At 41.6% G+C, this 20,618-nt stretch overlaps 1 protein-coding gene across 2 annotated transcripts in view; it reads right to left on the bottom strand.

Moving 5' to 3' along the window:
• Positions 1-20,618, bottom strand: part of TRARG1 (trafficking regulator of GLUT4 (SLC2A4) 1) — a 56,189-nt gene that overhangs the window by 15,045 nt on the left and 20,526 nt on the right. The window contains exon 2 of one of the 2 annotated variants that reach the window (XM_082246569.1): positions 241-392. In XM_082246569.1, coding sequence (XP_082102695.1) covers positions 243-392 — 150 coding nt within the window. In that variant the 3' untranslated portion in view covers positions 241-242. The remainder of the gene's footprint in view (positions 1-240; positions 393-20,618) is intronic. The other variant, XM_082246570.1, reaches the window with a different exon arrangement.

The following is a 20,618-nucleotide window of genomic DNA, read 5'->3' as shown; positions in this document are numbered from 1 at the left end:
ACACACAAGGCATCTACTGAGCTTCAATAAAGCTTCAAAAAAAGCGCCACTGAAGCATCAAAAACATATCAAAAAAGCATGTTGAAGCGGCAGGCGCTTTAATGTGTGTTGAAGTTGAAGCAAGTGTAAATGAGCCCTTAATGTAATTTACATTACGTTTTACTGAATAAACCACATTCTTATGAATGTTGCTGACCCTTGAAAAGGGTTGGCTACATTACACACAGTTGACATAAATACCTTTAGGATATTTTAAGCTCACCGGTGAGACTGAGTACGCAAAGTACGATGATGAGGATCCCCAGCAAGATGGATACCACACTCAGGAGTCTGGCCAGGCGTCCTAATCTTCGAGCTCCATCCACATCACCCTGCTGTAAGCTGTTTCTTGACTAGACAGAGACCAAAAAAAGTAAATAAAAACTTTGCTGAAAAAATTAGAATCTAGTAAAAAATAATATTTACATGTTTTGTTTTTTGCCTTTTCTCTATACAGAAACATTCAGAAACATTTTTTTTTCTTTCTAACCATTGGGTGAGGTTCAGCTTGGACTGGTTTACTTAAGAATATTATCATTGTTTAAAAAAGGTCAAATATGGTGGATATAGAAAAGAATCACCCCTCTTTATAATAATCACATTTTGTTGCTTTGCAGCCTGAAATGAAGACAGACACCGCTTTATCCTGGAGATCTTTTGACAGTGCCTTGCCACCCATAGTTGATTGTACGCTTCGGTTGCACTACCAGGAACTAAAATGCTCCAGGAAAGCTCTTTTCATGCTGAGCTAATCAAAATGACCACAGCTGATCATAGCTGAAAGTCACATGGCTTTGTGCACAATTGAGAAGGTGATTACCTACACCTAACTGAGTTTACAAGTCGTTTTCAGGAAGGAGGTGATCTTTTTTCCAACTCAGTGATTCTGTTTTTGTTTTGTTTTTTTATGTTGGATTTATATCTTTCACTTGGATGTTCTAAGGTTGCACTGAGTAAATACAGCTGGATAAACAAAACTGTTTCAGCCTTAATTTCAGGCTGCAAAGCAACATAATTAGATTATTTAAAAGGGGGGGGGGGGGTGATTCTTTTCTATACCCACTGTATATACTCCAGATATAAAGCTAAATGCTACTTGCCTTCATATGTATATGAAAGATGCCATGAATCCCAGCTGAATAACAAGACTAACAGTACAAATAAATGGCTACTGCCCTCACTTATAACTGGCCTTTGCAGCAAGGAGCACATGGAAGGGCAACACATGCAGTACAAAACCATTCTCTGTTCAACTTACTGACCAGCCAACTGGGAATGTCTCTAGTTTTGTTTTGCATGAGTTCCGCTTCCATGTGCTCCTTGATGCGAAGGCCAGTTAAAGGTGGGGCCATTGGCCATTTGTTTGTACTGTTGATATACTGTATTGGTGAGGTCACGCACTGGACACCTTTGCTGCCATAGTGCTTTGTGCTGTGTGTCCAGTGTTCCCCAATGCTTTTAAGGAGGCGTGGGCTCCCTCCAGGCTTACCTACCCTCTGCCTATCCATTATAATGCATGTCCTTCTACTGTGGAGGCTCTCAAAATTTTGAGTTAGGATTATAGAAAATAATGGGGTGCCTTGACGGGGCTCTGTAGCTTCCGCATTTACTTGCAAATGTGTGCAAACTAAACCTCTGATTTTCTCTTTCAATGTTTTTATTGAATGTTCAATATGGGAAAACAAATGAACAATATTGTACAGACAATGTGATAAATGAACGTGGCTTATCATACGACAAAACACTGTCAGTAGCGCTGAAGGAACATATATGGGTTGACTCCGATAGGGATAAGCATTAGCAAACATTATGGTCAATTTTCTTACTTTCCCCACCCCGTCAACCGAAACATTCTTTATTTTTTAAAATATGCTTAAACCATAAAGGGAATACCAAAGAGATTACATTGGGAAAGACCAACCTAAAGAAAGTAAGAGAGAAGGAGGGGGAGAGGAAACGGTGAGAAATGGGATGGGAAAATATGATAGTGTAGAGTAGGTGAAAATACTTCAGGTCAGATTTGATTAGAGTAAACAATATAAATTACATTACATTACCAGTGTGCTTGGAGTAGGCCCACATATGTGGCCTATAACAGTCTAGTCCGGGGGTCCCCTTCCAGATATGCAATCCACGGGCTCCAAACCTTTTCAAAAAGCCTCACTTTGTCATTTAGTATTATTGCCGAAAGGTGTTCATTTATCATTATCCAAGATCATTTTGCCTTAAGCAATTCGAAGGGTATAACAGCCAATTTCCACGACCTTGCAATCACTATTCTTGCTCCCACAAATATGAATCTGAGCAGCTTGGCATGTCTCGGGGCGCCTTCCACCATGTCTCCCAGCAACACCTGTTTTGGGGATTTTTGTAGGTTTGTCTGGGTCAAGGAGTAGACAAAATTGTACACCCTAATCCAGTACCCTCTCACTTTGGGGCATTGCCACCAAGTGTGGAACGCCTTTCCCCTCTGACCACATCCACGGAAGCAGAGCGGAGAAGCCCCCGAGACATAAGAGGCCAGTCTGGCTGGGACTATGAACCACCATAGAAGAACCTTATAGTTTGCCTCGAAGATAGAGGTATTGATTAGGGCCCTGGAGGCGTTATGTGCTAATTTTTGCCAATCTTCCAACTCTAATGATTCATTCAGTTCAGCTTCCCATTTCTCCATGTAACCCAGTTTCTTTGTCTCAGATGTCGTAAGGATAACATATTTTTCCGATATATGACCTCTAAGCATGTCGAATTTATCACGTAAATATTCCATCCGAGTCCTACAAGCGAGATCTGACTTGCGTTTCAGTGTATTAAAAAAGTGTGCTAGTTGAGAATACCTATAATGTTCAGAAACAGGCATTTGAAATGTATCAATCAAAGTTTGTTATGTGAACATCCCCCTATGATCACATATATCAGCAATGCGCAATAGGCCTTTGTTTATCCACCAAGTGAATGCCTGAGGGGCAAGACCTGGGGCAAACTCAAGGTTTCGAAATATGGGAGCCAGTAGTCCATGAGGAGATCTAAACTTATAAGCTTTGGATAACCTGTTCCATGTCCCCAGGGAGAGAGACACTAAACCTCTGTTTTTAACGCATACTGTTAGACAGGACAATTTGCTTGGCTGCAGGCTGGTCGGTAAGCTGAGAAGGGAATTTTTCTGGTTTTATTTTGGATAACAAGACTATAGTAGACCATGCAGTTGCTGCTAGGGCCATTATTACAGCAATGTCTGCCAGCATTACCAGTTATCCAGGCAGCAGTAAAATACATGTATATACAGTAGTTTAAGAACCTCTAGCAGGCTATTATGATATAAATATTGTAAAGGATTAGTATAAGTCCTGGTGGTCTGTTTTTTAAGATGGAGGATCAGGATGATCTAAATTATTTTTGCTGTGTATGTTCTTAATACCAACTTATCAGTCTTTTGCAGTCTACTATACAGTCCGTACAGCAGACCTGGGAGAGGGACAAGCAGCACAAGAATGCTCTCAGGTTTTTTGTAATGCAAAGAGTATACTGATAAAAGGGGAGGGCATTGTGTCAGATGAGCTCACTAGTTTGCTGGTTCTTCTTTCACCATCCAGTCACAAGGCAAGAGCAGAGTGAAGACATAAAAGTTACATTTTAGCAGAAAAAGAACAGGTTTCCTCACTTGCTTGCCTGGGCTGTGCTGAGGGACAAAGCTGTGAAACTCAGAGGACTGGATGGACTGCAATGCAAACCGTTTGACAGGTAAAGCAGATTTTATATATGTGGCTCTTTATTTAGTGGTTTGCCTGGAGTTCAGCTTTAACTTCATAGATGGTTAGGCTGACTCTAATGTCTAAAGAAAAATAATGTTGTGTACAAGGTATTTGTTTTTTGTAGATTAAAATGATCAGTTTCTAACATGTTCAGAATTTCTTTACAGGCATATTCAATAAATTAACTTTTGCTAATTCTCCCAATTACCACAACTGCAGAGAACCAAAATCAGCACAGTCATGTCACTAGTGTTATTGGAGGATTTTTTTTTGATCTCTCTAGCTACATACAAATTGGTTTTTGAAAACAGAAGGTAAGCTTTTGATTTGTAATTGTAATAAGTAGATTTAATAAAGTTGACCCGCAGTTCAAAAAATAAGTTTGGTTGGTTTTTCCTTTTCTTTTTTTATTTTTTTTTTATGCGTTCTCTTTTTATTCCATCCAGTATTGTGCAGAACAGAAATCCAATTTGCACTTGTGCGGACAGCATATGTTCATACATGTATTGAAGCAGTATATGATAACTATTTTACTGTCCTGCTTGTTTCCTGTGTGATGTGTTGAGCCATTGTAGTGAGCAGTGGGGTATTGTTATCTTGTCATTGACTCACCATGTCCAGACTGGATGTTGGTTTAATTGACTTACTTTGGGTGATATAGAGAAAATATAGAAAGTTCTGCTGGTAATCATACCAGTTTGTAAAAGGGAAGGATTGTAAACAGGATAGTACAGTATGTATCTTTATGTATGAAGGCTAGGTCATGTGAACGGTGTTCTTGATCAAGGGAATTCTCATCAGCACATATAATGGTACATTTTTACTCTGTCATACTTAGATTTGTCCTTACTTTAAAGCTAGCCATATATGATTAGTTTATTTTCGTTCAGCCAGCATGGTGAACAAAATAACTGATTCCTCCATCCACACATGTGAGGTGGATGGAGGAATTTCCCTTGCCGGGACATGGATTCTGATAGTGGGGCTCTCCACTGTTAAAGGAATCTAATCATTGACTGCAGTTGCTAATCGTCAAAAAAATTTCAAGCCTTCCTATTAACAGAAATCAATCTAATGATGAGCCTCTGTCGAATTGAAATGGCCAAACATGGATCTAAATTTGGCCAGCCCCTGCTGAGCCAGGCAAGGTTTGATCCATCTTTGGCCAGCTTAAGAATGTTGCCCCAAGGCAATCCATTTTTTTAAATGTATTTTCCCCAAGAAGATACTTTGGAAATTCTTGATGCATATACATATAACTGTAATATGGCTTTTCAGTGTCTGAGTAATGATAAGCAATTATTGCTGATCTAACATTAGAATTATAATTGGAACCTAGATGGTGAAGGTAGGTAACTAGGTGACTTGTTACTTGCTTCCATTATTTTATATAGATGCAGTCTTATATCAGACTGAAATAAGTCTAAATTAAGTCTTAGGATGGTTCAATAGGATATATATGAGGAGATAATTTCATCAAATAACATAGATGGGAAACTATGTGAAAACAAAATTCTATTTTTTTTTTTTTTTTGTTCTTCCTAGTTCATTTTTGTAGAAAGTGAACTTAGCTAAGTTAAAAGACTCTTCTCTTTTAGTAAATCAATCCTATAGACTCTTTTTCAGTAGTCATCTAAGGCAGTGTTTCTCAACTCCGGTCCTCAGGGCACGCTAACAGGCCAGATTTTTATTATTACTTTGGGGAGTTGCAGACTAGAACACTGCAATTACTGAGCAGCAAATTATATCACCTGTGATGTTACATAGTTACAGTACATAGTAGGTGAGGTTGAATAAAGACAATAGTCCATCTAGTTCAACCTGTGTAGTTGTATGTGGCTGTAATCATCTCACATACCCCTGATGTTCTGATTCTTGAGATGTACGTCTAAGAGTCTTTTGAAAGCCACCATACTTCCCGCAGAAACCACCTCTTGTGGTGGAGAATTCCACAATCTTGTAGCCCTAACAGTAAAGAACCCCCCACGTTGCCTGAGGTTAAAACGCTTCTCCTCTAATCGCATTGTATGCCCTCTAGTCCTCATGCAATCCTTCCGACTGAATAGCTTTTTTTCTATGCTGAGATCACCATTGAGATATTTATAAATTGCTATAATTTCCCCTCTCAGGCATTTCTTCTCCAGGGAGAATAAATCAAGTGATTGCAGACGCTCTTCATAATTAAGGTCCTCCAATCCCCTAATTAGTTTAGTTGCCCTTCTCTGGACTCTCTTTCGCTCCAACACATCCCTCCGGCCGGCGACCAGAACTGGACAGAATACTCCAGATGTGGTCGGACCAGAGTTTTATAAAGTGGAAGGATTATAGTTTTATCTCTGGAATACATCCCTTTCTTTATGCATGCTAATATTCTGCATGCTATTGCTTATTCTATCCTCTACCAGGACTCCCAGATCTTTCTCCATTTTTGATTCCCCAAAGGTTCCCCCCCTAAAGTGTATTGTGCTTTTATGTTTTTAGTCCTCAAGTCCAAGACCTTACACTTCTCCACATTAAACCTCATTTGCCATGTCGTTGCACACTCCGTTATTTTGTCCAGGTCATTCTTTAGGATATCTGCTTCATGCTGTGCAGTTATTGACCTGCCCAATTTTGTGTCATCTGCAAAAACTGATATAGAGCTACTGATCCCGTCCTCAATGCTGTTTATGAATAAATTGAACAAGGTTGGTCCCAGGACTGAGCCTTGGGGGACCCCACTTACCACCTCAGACCAGTCTGAGTATGCGCTATTTATTACCACCCTTTGGACACGCCCTTTTAGCCAGTTCCATATCCAAGAGCAGACCTTGCGGTCAATGCCTGCAGACCTTATCTTATAAATTAAGCGCTTGTGGGGAACTGTATCAAAAGTCTTAGTGAAATCCAGGTACACCACATCCACTGATCTCCCCCTATCTAGCTCACAGCTCACCTCCTCGTAGAATGTTAAGAGATTGGTTTGACAAGAATGCCCATTTGTAAACCCGTGCTGGTTACTGCTGATGATGTTGTTGTCTTTAGAAAACTCTACGATATAGTCCCTTATCATCCCCTCCAGAAGTTTACATACTATCGATGTCAGACTGACAGGCCTATAATTTCCCGGGACATGCCTCTGCCCTTTTTGGAATATCGGTATCACGTTAGCTTTCCTCCAATCCCCTGGTACATTTCCTGTCATAATACTGTCAGCAAAGATCAGGAACAGTGGTCTAGATATAGTCTTACTAAGTTCTTTGAGTACTCTCGGATGTACGCCATCCGGGCCTGGTGATTTATTTGTGTTAATTTAATCCAGCCTTTCCCTAATTTCACCCTCTGTTAGCCATAGTGGCAAGTCCTGTGTATTACTACTAACCATATAGTCGTGGTCAGTGTACCCCTCCTTTTCCTGAGTAAAGACTGACGAGAAAAAGGCATTCAGCACGGTTGCCTTTTCAGTGTCCTCTGTAACCATCCTCCCATCATCGTTAATTATGTGTGCAATATGCTCTGCCCTAGTTTTTTTGGTGTTGATATATTTAAAGAATCTCTTTGGGTTCTTTTTACTATCCTCCGCTTTTTGTCTCTCCAAGTTGATTTTAGCCATTTTGATTCCGTATTTACTTTTCTTATTTGCCTCCTTGTATTGCTTGAAAGCCGATACTGTGTGATTTATATTTCTTGAAGGCCATTTTTTTCCCTTAATAAGTTTTTTAACATTCTGGTTTAGCCAACCAGGTTTTGCTTTGTCTCTTCTAAATTTATTTCCCATAGGAATGCACTGCGAGATGCATTTGTTTAATATGTTCCTAAAGCAATCCCATTTTTCCTCCGTGGTCAGTGTTCCTAGGGTTTGGTCCCAGTTTACCCTTTCCATCATGGAGCACAATTTGGGAAAGTTTGCCCTTCTGAAGTTTAGGGTTCTTAAGTTCCCCACTTGCCTTGTTATATTGGTATTTACGCTAAATGTGATCATCCTGTGATCGCTAGAGCCCAGGTTGTCCTGGACTCCTAACTCCGAGATTAGGTCTGGGTCATTAGTGATCAATAGATCCAGGAATGCATTTTCTCTAGTAGGAGAATCCACCAGCTGAGACGTGTAGTTGTCCTGTAAGGTTTCCATGAATAGACGGGCCTTCTGTGAGTGTGTAGTCTGCTCTTCTCAGTCAATGTCGGGATAATTGAAGTCCCCCAATACGATGACTGATCCCAGTTTTGCCACTTTTCCCAATAGTGATATAAATTCCAGCTCTACCTCCTCCCTTTGGTTGGGTGGCCTATAGCAAACCCCCACAATTACTTTTCTCTTTTCTTCTTCCCTGTGGAGTTCTACCCACATGGGTTCTAACTCCATACTCATCCCTTCCATAATATCCCTCCTCTCTATCACCCTTACATTATTCTTGACATAGAGACATACCCCTCCCCCTCTTTTTCCTACCCTGTCCTTCCGGTACACCGAATACCCTTGGATATTGGCCAGTCAGTCATGTGAGGGGTCGAACCAAGTTTCCGTTATTCCCACAAGGTCTATGTCCTCCTCATGTACTAACATTTCCAACTCATCCATTTTATTAGCTAGGCTCCTGGCATTTGCATATACCCCTCTCAGTTTTGTGTAAGTTGATAGTGAATGGTGATTATTTTTATTCCTGTTTGGTCTGAGGTTTTCCCGCACAGACATCCCAATTGACGTTATGGAACTACTGTTTCTGCTGACTCTAATACTGCCTTCTGTCCTTTGCTCCCTCCTGACTGACTCTACTTCTGAGCCCTCCCCCCCCCGTCTCCTAGTTTAAAAGCCCCTCCAACTTGGTGGCCATCTTTCTCCCCAAAAGAGCTGTACCATCCCCATTAAGGTGCAGCCCATCCTTACTAAAGAGCCGGTAGCCAACTGAGAAGTCAGCCCAGTTCTCCAGGAACCCAAACCCCTCCTTCCTACACCATTTCCTCAGCCACTTGTTAAGTTCCCTAAGCTCCTTCTGGTGTGGCTCGAGGTACTGGCAGCATTTCAGAGAAAACCACCTTGGAGGTCCTATTCCTCAATCTATTCCCTAAGTCCCTGAAATCGTTCTTTAGGATCCTCCATCTTCCTCTTACTTGGTCATTAGTGCCCACATGCACCATGCCCCGCCCAATAATCTGTCTACTCAATCCGCGATGTGCCGAACTCGAGTGCCCTGTAAACAACATACTGTCCGGCTACCGCGATCTTTTCGACAGATTGCCCTCTCTGTCCTCTACCACAACCTGTCTAACCTTTCCTGAATCTTGGCCCCCCTTCTTCCTGAAGCCGCCACTCCCCTGGCAGCTGGGGGAGGGCGCCTGCTCCAGCACTGCCACCCCTGAGCTGATATCCCCATCAACCTGCAACTTGGCAAATTTGTTAGGGTGTACCAACTCAGGACTGGCCTACCTGGCACTCATCCCTCTACCCTTCCTAACGGTCACCCAACTACCTACCTCTGATGCCTGCGTCTCTTCTACTCCTCCCACCTCTATGCTGGCCCCTGCCAGCGCCTGATGGGTAATGTCCAAGCTCCTTTCCAGGTTGTTGATGCTACTCAGTGTTGCCACTATGTTTTCTACATCCAAGACCTGGGCTTCCAGAGAAAAAAGTCGCACACATCCTGCAGAGCAGTATTCACCCTCAATTGGTTTATCAAGGAATGCATACATGGAGCAAGAAGTGCACTGAGTGGCATCCCCAATCCTGTCGGACATTATTACCCTCTACTCTATGGGGATAATTAGTAACAACCTCCTATTCCTTACCTACTCTACCTCTATCTGGTACTAAACCTGGGGTACCCACCTGTCGCTAAGATACTCACCAGTCGCTAAGATACTCATCAGTCGCTAAGATACCTACCAGTTCTCCCAAGTACTCAGTCGCAGAGCACGGTCAGTCAGTCGCAGAGCTCAGTCGGTCGCAGAGCACGCCGGTCACAGTCAGTCGCAGAGTAGTCAGTCAGTCACAGAGCACTATCAGTCGCAGAGTACAGTCAGTCAAGGGGCACAGTCAGTCAAGGTACACAGTCAGACAGTCACAGAGCACAGTCAGTCAGTCGCAGAGCACAGTCAGTCAGTCGCAGAGCATCATCAGTCGCAGGCACCATCGGTCGCAGGCACCGTCAGTCACAGGCACCGTCAGTCGCAGGTCAGTCAGTCACAGGTCACAGTCACTCAGTTACCCCCCCAATCAGCTGATCAGTCCCCCTACTCACGTCCCTCACTCCTCCACCGCCACCGCCGCCGCCGCTCTGTCACTGGTCTCTTGAGTCCTCTGTACCCACACCCGGCTTCCTCATGCGGCTTCCCTGCACGTGTCACCCGCGGCTCTCCTCCACACACAGCTCTCTCCCTCCGCCTTGCTTGCAGCTGCTGCTGCCTCGCACACTCGAACGCTCTCCTCCTCCTCTGCTCTCCTCCTCCACGCACATACACACTGCACACAGCTTCCGGCTTCTCTCAGCTTCTCTCAGCGCTGCCTCCTCTGTGAGATCTTCTCCTGTATTTCAGTTTTCTTGCAAACCTGGCCTGTTAGTGTGCACTGCGGACCGGAGTTGAGAAACACTGATCTAAGGTCTTCTAAATCAATCTCCCGAAAAGGCTCCTCAGCTAAATGATGCTCTGTGAAATGAAATATTCCAATGGATTTAAACCAACAGTAAATGGTACTAAAAATTAAGGAATTATAATAATAAAGCAGACCAGGACATATCTTTGCTTTAAAATGAAAAAAAAAAAGAAAAGAAAACAGCACATTTATAAAGCAGAGATATGGGATTTACTAATGTACATAGCCTTCAATTCCTTTGATTCTTTGAAGTGAGTGGATCACTAATCAAACTCATTTTAGAACAAGCTGAGAGTATAAAAATCTAGTCACGTGATCTGACAATCAAGTGACTAGTCTCTCCTCTATTCACAGGGTTTTCTTCTCAGCATTACATGTTAAGGAGAAAGAACTTGTGGGACATTGCATGCTCTTCACCACCTACAATGTGCTACACTGGAGTCCAGTGGAGAGCAGTTCGCTTTATCCGCTCTCTGTTTTAAATAGGCCCCTAAGCAGTTTATCATCCTCATCTCATGTATATTTGACCAATAGGCCAATCCTCCCCTTCTTTTATAGAACAAAACTCCCTTTTCCCTCCATTTTATCTGCTTTTTAATCCACTTGTATCTCTTATCTTTCCCCGTTCAAAGGAACGGACCAACCATTTTTGCAGACTGTACAATGGCCTATTAGGGATTAAGGACTATTTATATTTTAATTGTTTTATTGAAGTAATAAGACAATGTCGAATAAGGCACAATTTTTAAACAATAGTGCAAAAAAACGTGAAATCGAATATAAGTACAGGGATGTGTTTCTTTCAAAATATTCATAGACATAGGATCTCCTCACATTAAACAGGGAAATCTCAACAATAAATCTCGGTAGAAGATTTATCAAACAAACCAAAAAAATTATAAGAAAGAGGAAGAAGGAAAGAAAAGGGGAGTAGATCAAGGAAAAGCAAAGGAAAGGAGAGGAAAAAAGGGGAAGAAAAAAAAAAGGGTCAGTCAGGAATTCATTAGGTTACAGATAAGTATCGTATCCATGGATCTCATGTTGCATCGAATTTCTCAAAAGAGTTGTGGAGAATACAGGTAAGTCTATCATTAACCATGATCCAGTTAAGTTTATTCTTCACGTATTCAAGGGGAACCGTTGACTGCTTCTAGTATTTAGCAATAGTTACCGTATTCTGTCTGCTAAAAATATATATGTAATGAGTTTTATCAATTTTTTTTTTTTTTGGGACCTCCTCAGGAAGCTTTTGAAAAAGCGCTGGTTTCGGGGATCTATGGATATTAACCTTTGTCACTGAATGTATCAAATTAAATATGCGAATCCAGAATCCGGTGACTACCGGCACTGCCACCAAACATGATACATTGTACCCATCTGGCAACAACGCCTAAAGCAGATGGGAGATGCAGATCAGTGCATTTTCGCAACTCTAGTCGGGACTAAATACCAACGTAGGAGCTTTTTTTAGTTTTCTTTAATTAATGTTGTGTTAATGGATATTTTGGGTAATGAATAGGCAATATCTTGCCAGTCAGACAATTCAAAAGTGGTATTCAAATCCCGTTCCCATTAATACATTTAAGGAAGTTTAGTAGTTTAGTAGTCGGATCAGTAAGAGTGGCGTATACCGAAGATATCCGTCCCCGTAGGAGGCCTTTCCTTTGACAAGATAGTTAAACATTTGTAAGTGTAAGGGGTCTCTTTAGCAAATTAAGTTTAGATCGTATAAAAGAGAGAAGCTGATTATATCGGAATATTTCACTAAAAAGCATTTGTACTGTGTCTTTAAAATATTGTAAAAAGTGTGGTTGGTCGCCATGGAGGTAGTCACCTATCCTAAAAAGCCCTTTATTGACCCACCATAGAAATGGCATCGGAGTTAGTCTGGGAGAGAACTCAGGATTGCAAAACAAGGGGGCCAGTGGGGTATGTGAGGATGACAGGGGTTTTCTATGTTTTACTCCATCCCAAACCACTAGGGAATGGGACAGGGTAGGACATAAAATAGGGGGGCGAAGACGGCTAGGAAGCCACATTAGAGAACCAATGCCAAAGGGTGGCATGAGAGAGCTTCAATAGAGACCCAAAGGGGTGTGGATCCCTTGACCATTGTGTAGGAAAGTGGAGATATTTGAGCAGCTTGATAATAAGCCTGTGAATCAGGGAGGCCAAGCACACCACTCGGTTTCGAGACATACAATGTCAATTTATTCATTCTGGGTTTTATATTGCCCCAAATAAAGCGAAGAACTTCCAATTGTAAAAGCTGCAGATCTCCCTTCAGGACAGCAATTGGTAGGGTTCTAAAATAATAAAGCATTCTGGGTAGAAGTGTCATTTTATTAGAGTTGACTCTGCCAAACCAAGATAAGGGATAGTCTGCCCATCGTCGAAGATCTTCCCGAACTCGACGAAAAAGTGGAGATAATTAGCCCAATAGAGAGTGTCAATTGAAGGAGTCAGTTGGATACCTAAATAGGGAAGGGAGTTTAATGCCCATTGAAAGCTATAGGTGTTGCGTAAGGTCAGCACCATCAAAGGAGGTAAAGAAATATTAAGTGCTTTTTTTTGGGTGTTCAGAGAAAGTCCTGAGAGTTGGGAAAATTGGTGTAACGAAGTCCGTAAATTAGGTAAGGTAGTTTGAGTGTTAGTTACATACATGAGGATGTTGTCGGCAAACAAGGAGCATTTATCTTCCTGTTGCCCACACTGTATGCCATATATACTAGGATGGGATTGAATTGGTATGGCTAAGAGTTCAATCACCAATGCAAATAGCAATGGAGAAAGTGGGCAACCCTGTCATGTTCCACATCGGATAGGAAATGAGAGCGACCTGAAACCCCTAATGAAAACCTGGGCTGACGGATTGCTATAAAGCATTTTCAATAGTAAAATAAAAGTACAGCCAAATCCAAAGGCCTGTAAAGTGGTAAATAAATAGTCTCAGTTTAGGCTATCAAACGCCTTATGAAAGTCTAGTGAAAGAAGTAGTAATTCTCTAGATAAGGGAGTATCTCATTTGGAGGGTACCACAGAAATCAGTGCTATTGACCAACGCATCTGATCCAACGTTTGTTTATAAAGCCGAATTGATCTTTATGAATATATTGCCCAAGAAATGTACCTAAACGTAAAACTAATAGTTTGGTTAGAATTTTGAGATCACAATTAAACAATCAAATAGAGCAGTAGTTAAGGATGTCAGTGGAGTCTTTATTCAGTTTGGGTATGACGCTAATGTAGGCCTTATGTTCATCAAAAGGAACCTCTCTACTGTCGCATAAGGAATTAAAATAGAGAGCCATATGAGGAGACAACTGTTCAGGAAATTTTTTATAATAATTATTAGGGAGACAGTTGGGACCCGGTGATTTATTTAAGGACAGTGTCTTAATAGTTGTGTGGATTTCTTCATCTGTAATGGGTTGGTCCATGAGTTCCCTATGGGATTCCATTAGAGGCAGTAAAGATAAGGTATTCAGGAATTTACTAATGGAAGCAAAAACAGGACCCTGAGATGGGTTTTATAGTTTGGTATAAAATTCCTGAAATTCTTGAAGAATCTTTTGGGGATTTTGAGAAATATTGCCTCCTCAGAGTCTAGTTTTCAGGAGAGCTGTATATGTGTGTTTAGGGGTACGTTTATGTGCTAACAACGAACCCGGTCAGTCACGACAGGTAAAGAAATTATGGTTAGCCCAGCATAAGTATTTCCCCGCCTTCGTAGAAAGGCAAATATTAAGTTCCGTGTGAGCCTGTTTGAGTTTATGCAATAGATCGGGTGGGGGGAACATTTGTGTTGGTTAGCTAGGGCTTTGCATTCCTTAGTTTTGGCAGCAATAACCTCATTGCGAGCTTTCTTAAGTCTAGACAACAGCTGAATCAGATAACCCTGAATAGAAGCTTTGTGTGCCGCCCAGTTAATGGTGGGGTTTGTGTCTTCTGCTTTATTAGTATCAAAATACATTTTAAAGTGGGTAATAATATCCAGGCAATAAGATTCATTACTGAGGATAGATTCATTCAATCACCAATGAGATATAGCCAATTTGACCATCAAATTAGAGAATAATACAACTACGGAGTCATGGCCAGACCAGGGCATCAAGACTATCTTAGCCGAAAGTAATTTGGGTGACAACCCCGAAAGGAAAAATACATGGTCAATACTGGAATAGCGGTTGTGGGCTCTAGAAAAGTGGGAGTAGTCTCGAGCGGTAGGATTGTCCTCACCCAAGCGTCAATAAGATCCTGATGATGTAACAGTTGAACAAACGTGTGTCTCTGCTTAGGGTGGATTGCAGTAGAGACATGTGAGATTTGTCTAAAATATGATCTAGCGCCACCGGCTAAAATTACATCTCCCTCAAACTCTGGTGCTAAAGCTCGAAGTAAGGAATGGAGAAAGGCAACCTGGTTTGTATTAGGAGCATAATAAACCAGAAATGTTACAAAGTTCCCTCCCAAGTGTCCCTTCACCAATAAGTAGCGTTCTTCTTTATCTTTTAATATTTTGGTTTCCCTAAAAGGAAGCTGTCGTGACAAACAGAGCACCATGTTTTTTCTCTGTAGCATTAGCAAAGTAACATATAGGGTAGTCTTTATGTATATAGCGTGGAGTAAAAAAAGAAGTAAAGTGTGTTTCCCGAAGGGCTACAATATCAGCGCCCAGTGATCTAAAGTAAATAAATACTTTAATACGCTTAGAGGGTGAGCCCAACCCCTGAACATTATGGGAAAGCAGTCCTACGGTTCCAGTGGAGTTATTTAACTTGGACATGGCAAAGGATAAAAATAGCTGTAGACAGGCAGACATACCCACCAACGCACACGTTCATAAATCTTGGGAATCCAGGAGAAATTCCAACTGATCCTCAGAAAGGAAAAGGAAAAAAGATTAGAAACAAAAAAATGAGCAAGAAGAAAAAAGGGTAAAAGATACATAGGCTTAAGAACGCCCAGTATCAAAGAGTGTAGCATAGCAATTAAAATTGACCAACCGAAAACAGTGAATTTTGTTACCCCGTAGTCCAGAAGCCAAGTTCTGGGAATGTGGGAGTCTTCGCCAAACTCAACCAATGGGAAGAGTTCAATAAACTGGGAGAGTGCATAGCCTCCTCCCGGCACAGGTATTAAATAGTGAGTAAAATAAAAAAAGCCCTCCTAGGAGCCCTTGAGCAGCCTAAGAAAACAAAATGGGTAGAACAGTTACAATAAGTCAACAGTTTGTAGGTACATGGCGCATAAATCAAAAAGCAAATCTGCAAACCAAAAGGTCAGAGGCTACCTAGAGAATAAAAACACCAGGTTTAAGGCACATTAAGGACAGTAACAAAACAGAGGTAATGGCTAATGTCCCGTAAGAGGACCACTGAGAAGCCACCACTGTAGAGAGAGTGAGCTGGAGTTGTTCAGAAATCCTCAGGTAACTCGGTGTGGAGTTGCAGTTTTCTTTGATGATGGGGAAGACCAAAGAGGTGAAAGCGGAGGAGGGCTATCACTGGATCTTGATTGATTCTGAGTTGATGGACTGTGAGAGATGAATCCCACTTTCAGCAGAATTTTTTCACCTTCAGTAAAAGTAGAGAAGGAATATAATCTGCTGCCGGAAAGGATAGTTCCATCAGTAAAGAATGTCACGTTAAACCAGTGAAGAAAGTAAGGGTTTGAACCCTCTCCATTTTTGAATAGTAGCTTGTGAAATATCTGCAAAAATCTGGATTTTCTAGCCTTCGACTTCCAGATCAGGATGTTCCCTAGCAGACCACATGACCGATTCTTTGACTCTGAAAAAATGGGGCGTCACAATCATGTCTCTAGGGGGCCCATCAGGTTTAGGGGAACTAAGGCCCTGTGAATGCGGTAAATCTCCATATGGATTTTATCAGTATCTGGTACAGTAGATTGCATCAAAGAGTAGGTGATAGAAGTGAGATCTTTACCCAATTCTGGCAGTCCCTGTATACCGAAATCATACCGCCTGGCATGATTTTTCAAGGTCATCGATTTTAGAGTTAGCTTCCTCTAGTCAAACCTGAAGATCAGTAATCATGGAGGAATTTTGCACCACTCTGTGGACACTATCATCAACTTTAGACTCAATGCTGTCCAAGTGACATCCCAGTGCCTGGAAATCTTGTTTTAGATCAGAGGTTAATTTAGTGGTAGCTTTCTCTAATTTCCTCTGCAGCATGTTAGCGAAGCAGGCAAGAAGGATAGTGTCAGGAAAGTATGGTAATGGTGCAGGCAAAGATGTTGGAGACCCCTCAGGACTGTCAGCATCTGCATCTTGGCCACTGGTTTGGCTGAAGACAATGTCTGCCATGTCCCTGTCCAGAGGAGAGGAAGTATGGGAAGCATGGCCTAGAGATTGTATAGAAGCTTGTGAGGGGGGATCTGGCAGGGCTGGAATGGCCAGCTCACCTGAAGATGGAGGGGCTTTGCGGGAATCTGTGTTGCGCGCCCCTGAGCCAGGGGGCTTCACTTTATCCCACTGAGGCTGTGGCTGCAGCTGTCCCTTCCCTGTGTGTGTAGAGCTAGCGCCGGTCGCCATCTTGGGTCTCTTCCCGGATACACGAGGCGGATAGTGGGGACTGGTATAAGTCTTGACCGGGATGACACTTTAGCGGGTCTTCGTGTTGCCCGCTCGCTGCTCCGACACAGTACTGGAGTGAGCAGGGGAAGAGGGCCGCTAACGAAGGCTGTATGTGCCGGGAGTGTGCGGAGCGGTTCAGGCTTGCATCTGTTCCAGACACCCGCGCATGCGCTCTAGTGTTATTTATAATTTAAATATATATGTATTGTAAGGGGTTAGCTCGGTAGGGGGTGTGGGTGACCCCTTGGGGGGGGGGTTCGTTACACAGAGAGACAGCCGAGGAGTGGTTGAAAACAACAGTCTATGGTTTATTCTTCCAATTTGCTGGAAACAAGTGCAAGCATCCAAACAGCATAAATCAAACAAACATAAAATAAACCCTGGCCACTTGGGGCGTCTACCTTCACAACACAGGAACCTACCTATGGTGTCTGTCCCAACCTACTGCTGGGCAGACACTGCTGGTCATACAGCAGAAAACCAATAGTCTATTTGTTTTCTTTTTCACACAGAAAAAGTCAAGACCACCTCACCTTCAGAAGTCTCTCAGCTCACTGCTCTCCTTAACGCACAAAGCCTCAGGATGCAGCAATCAGTAGTCATCCTCTGGATAACTTATAGAGGCCTTAATTGCCTCATTCTGAATAGCTGAAGCTTTCCAACGTCCTTAAACCTTTCTGGTTATCTCTGCAGCCGACACCTGACAGTAATTGGGGAATTGTCTAAACAAGGCAGAAATGTATCTCCCGTCTGTGACAACACCCACAGATTTACCTGACTTCCTGTCACAGTATATATATATATATATATATATATATAGTAAATGAGTGTTTATATTTGGGCAACAGCAATACAGGGAAGCGGGGAGGTTCAGAAATTGTTCTTACCGAGGGGTCTTTTGTTGACTTTGTCTGCCAGTACCCACCTCTCTTCCACTCCTTTATTCTGCTTTCCCTATTCCTGGCTCTGCATTTTTGTATTCTACTTCTCTTTACTTTGCTATTTTCTATTTGCTTTAATTGTAAAAACAGCCACATTCCCAAATTATTGGTTGACATATGGCTGAGGGTCTTCTTTATTGATCTGGTAACTTCCCTGGGATATCCATTAACAATGGATGTGTTCTATACTTTCCTTATATGTCATTTGCTCGGCATAGAAGCTCTGCTGTTAAATATTTCATAAACAACAAGGTGGTACTGAAGATTGCAGAGGTTATTTTAATGTTAAATCTCAAGTTCACCTTTTAGAAGCCTTTCTGCTTACGTGCTGTGTCCTACTTATCATGGCTGATCTGTCAACACAAGGAGTTCCTATGATGACCAACAAACTGGCTGCCAGAATATTTTTTGGCCAAGTCAGGGAACATATTCATGTCTATAACCAGCTGTAGACCCTGTTGTCTGAGAGATCTAAAGAATGATAATAAAAAAAAAAAAAAACAGAAAAAAGATTGCTGTTTTTCTTCAGAGGTGAGCTACAGCTCACACCTTCCTTATCCATTCTTTTATTTAGCACATTCAGGAAGATAGTCATGTTATAAATCTGTATAACTGGTAACTGGTGTTGCACAAACTCTATATAGTATCAATACATATAGTCAATAAATGTGATAACAAAATAGTTACATAGTTACATAGTTAGTGAGGTTGAAAAAAGACATAAGTCCATCCAGTTCAACCTATGATGTGTGTGTGTGTTTGCTTTTAACCGTACATTGTATACCCCTGTATGTTGTGGTCTTTAAGGTGTCCATCCAATAGTTTTTTGAAACTATCAATGCTCCCCGCTGATACGACTGCTTGTGGAAGAGAATTCCACATCCTTACCGCTCTTACAGTGAAGAACCCCTTACGCACTTTAAGGTTAAACCGCCTTTCCTCAAGTTTTAGTGAGTGGCCACGTGTCTTATTTTATCTCCTTTCTCTGAATAGTTTGTTCCTTATGCTAGGGTCGCCAGTACAGTATTTGTACATTGATATCATATCCCCCCTCAATCGTCTCTTCTCCAGAGAGAATAGGTTCAGTGCTTGTAGTCTTTCCTCATAGCTGATGTCCTCCATTCCCCTAATTATTTTTGTTGCCCTTCTCTGGTCTTTCTCCAGTTCCAGCACATCCTTCCTGAGGACCGGTGCCCAGAACTGGACAGCATACTCCAGATGTGGCCAGACCAGAGTCTTGTAGAGTGGAAGAATAATCTCTTTATTTCTGGAGTGAATCCCCTTTTTTATACAACCCAGTATTCTGTTGGCTTTGCTTGCGGCGGCTTGGCATTGCATGCCACTGCCAAGCCTGTTGTCTACCAGTACCCCCAGGTCCCTTTCCATCCTAGACTCACCCAGAGGTTCCCCCCCTAGTGAGTAGCTTGCTTTCTGGTTTCTGGCCCCCAAGTGCATTACTTTACATTTTTCTACATTAAATCTCATCTGCCATGTAGTTGCCCACCCCGTTATTTTGTTCAGGTCTGCTTGCAATGAATTATAATCAAATCAATAATATCATTTTATATATATATATATGTATATATGTGTATGTATATATATATATATATATATACCTATATACACACACATATATATAAAATTATATTATTGATTTGATTATAATTCATGCATTATATATATATATATATATATATATACACACACACACACACACACACATATATATATATATATATATATATATACACACAGATATATATATATATATATATAATATATAACGCATGAATTATATTTTATTATATATATTATATATTCTATAATAAAATTATATTATTGATTCGATTATAATTCATGCGTTTGTGTTTCAAATTTATCACATCTGGGATGTCTACTAGAGTCTTGTTTTGGTCAGGTTTAAGTCACTAATTACTAAGAATTGTAGGCCTATAATACATAACGCCAAATTTCCATGAAAAAAATTGTACCGCTTTTGGTACAGAATTCCTGACAGAATCATACCACCAGGGAGGTTAAGTGATCTTTTTGTTTCCATTTTTAGGCCCAAGTAGCAGTATCACAGTTCCTATTATACTAGAACTAAACACCCACAACCCACAACTCACCTCCACCTAACAGTGATGCGGCAGTTACATCCCTCACTGTCTGCTTTCAAATTCCCCTTGACATACTTTCCAACTGTCCCTTTTTTCCTGAGACTGTCCCTGCAAATAGGAGCCTGTCCCAGGTAATTTATATTGTCCCTGGAAGCGCCTGTTAATCGGGCTGCCCATAAATGTTACGCAGAAGTAGTGCAGCTGAATGGGAGATTTATTCCAACTCTGCTACTTTGGCCTTAAGTTTGAAATTCCCTTTTTAATTTCCTGTAATTCTCTATATATTAAGTAGACTCTATAATATGATAAGTAGGCGAGAATAATTATGCAGAGTGGGCGGAGCTTCAGGGAAGTGGGTGTGGTAAGTAATTGATAGCTGTGCTGCAAAGTGTCCCTGGAAATTTCTTTTAAATGTTGGCAACTATGCCTTGGGTTGATTACGGGTGCTACGTTTTGGCCCCTTGGTTGGTGGGTGGGGGATGATGTCCTCCTGCAAATGAGGGTCAGTCATTCTGTCAAAGCCAGAGTATACTGCAAATGCACACTGAGCTGAGCATGTGCAGCACAGTGTACAGTACATTCAATCGAAGACTGCAAGCA

The sequence above is a fragment of the Pelophylax lessonae genome (genome assembly GCF_965119305.1).
Source record: "Pelophylax lessonae genome assembly, chromosome: 2".
In the NCBI taxonomy this organism is placed as follows: Eukaryota; Metazoa; Chordata; class Amphibia; order Anura; family Ranidae; genus Pelophylax; species Pelophylax lessonae.
This window is presented reverse-complemented; position numbering and strand designations above follow the sequence as displayed.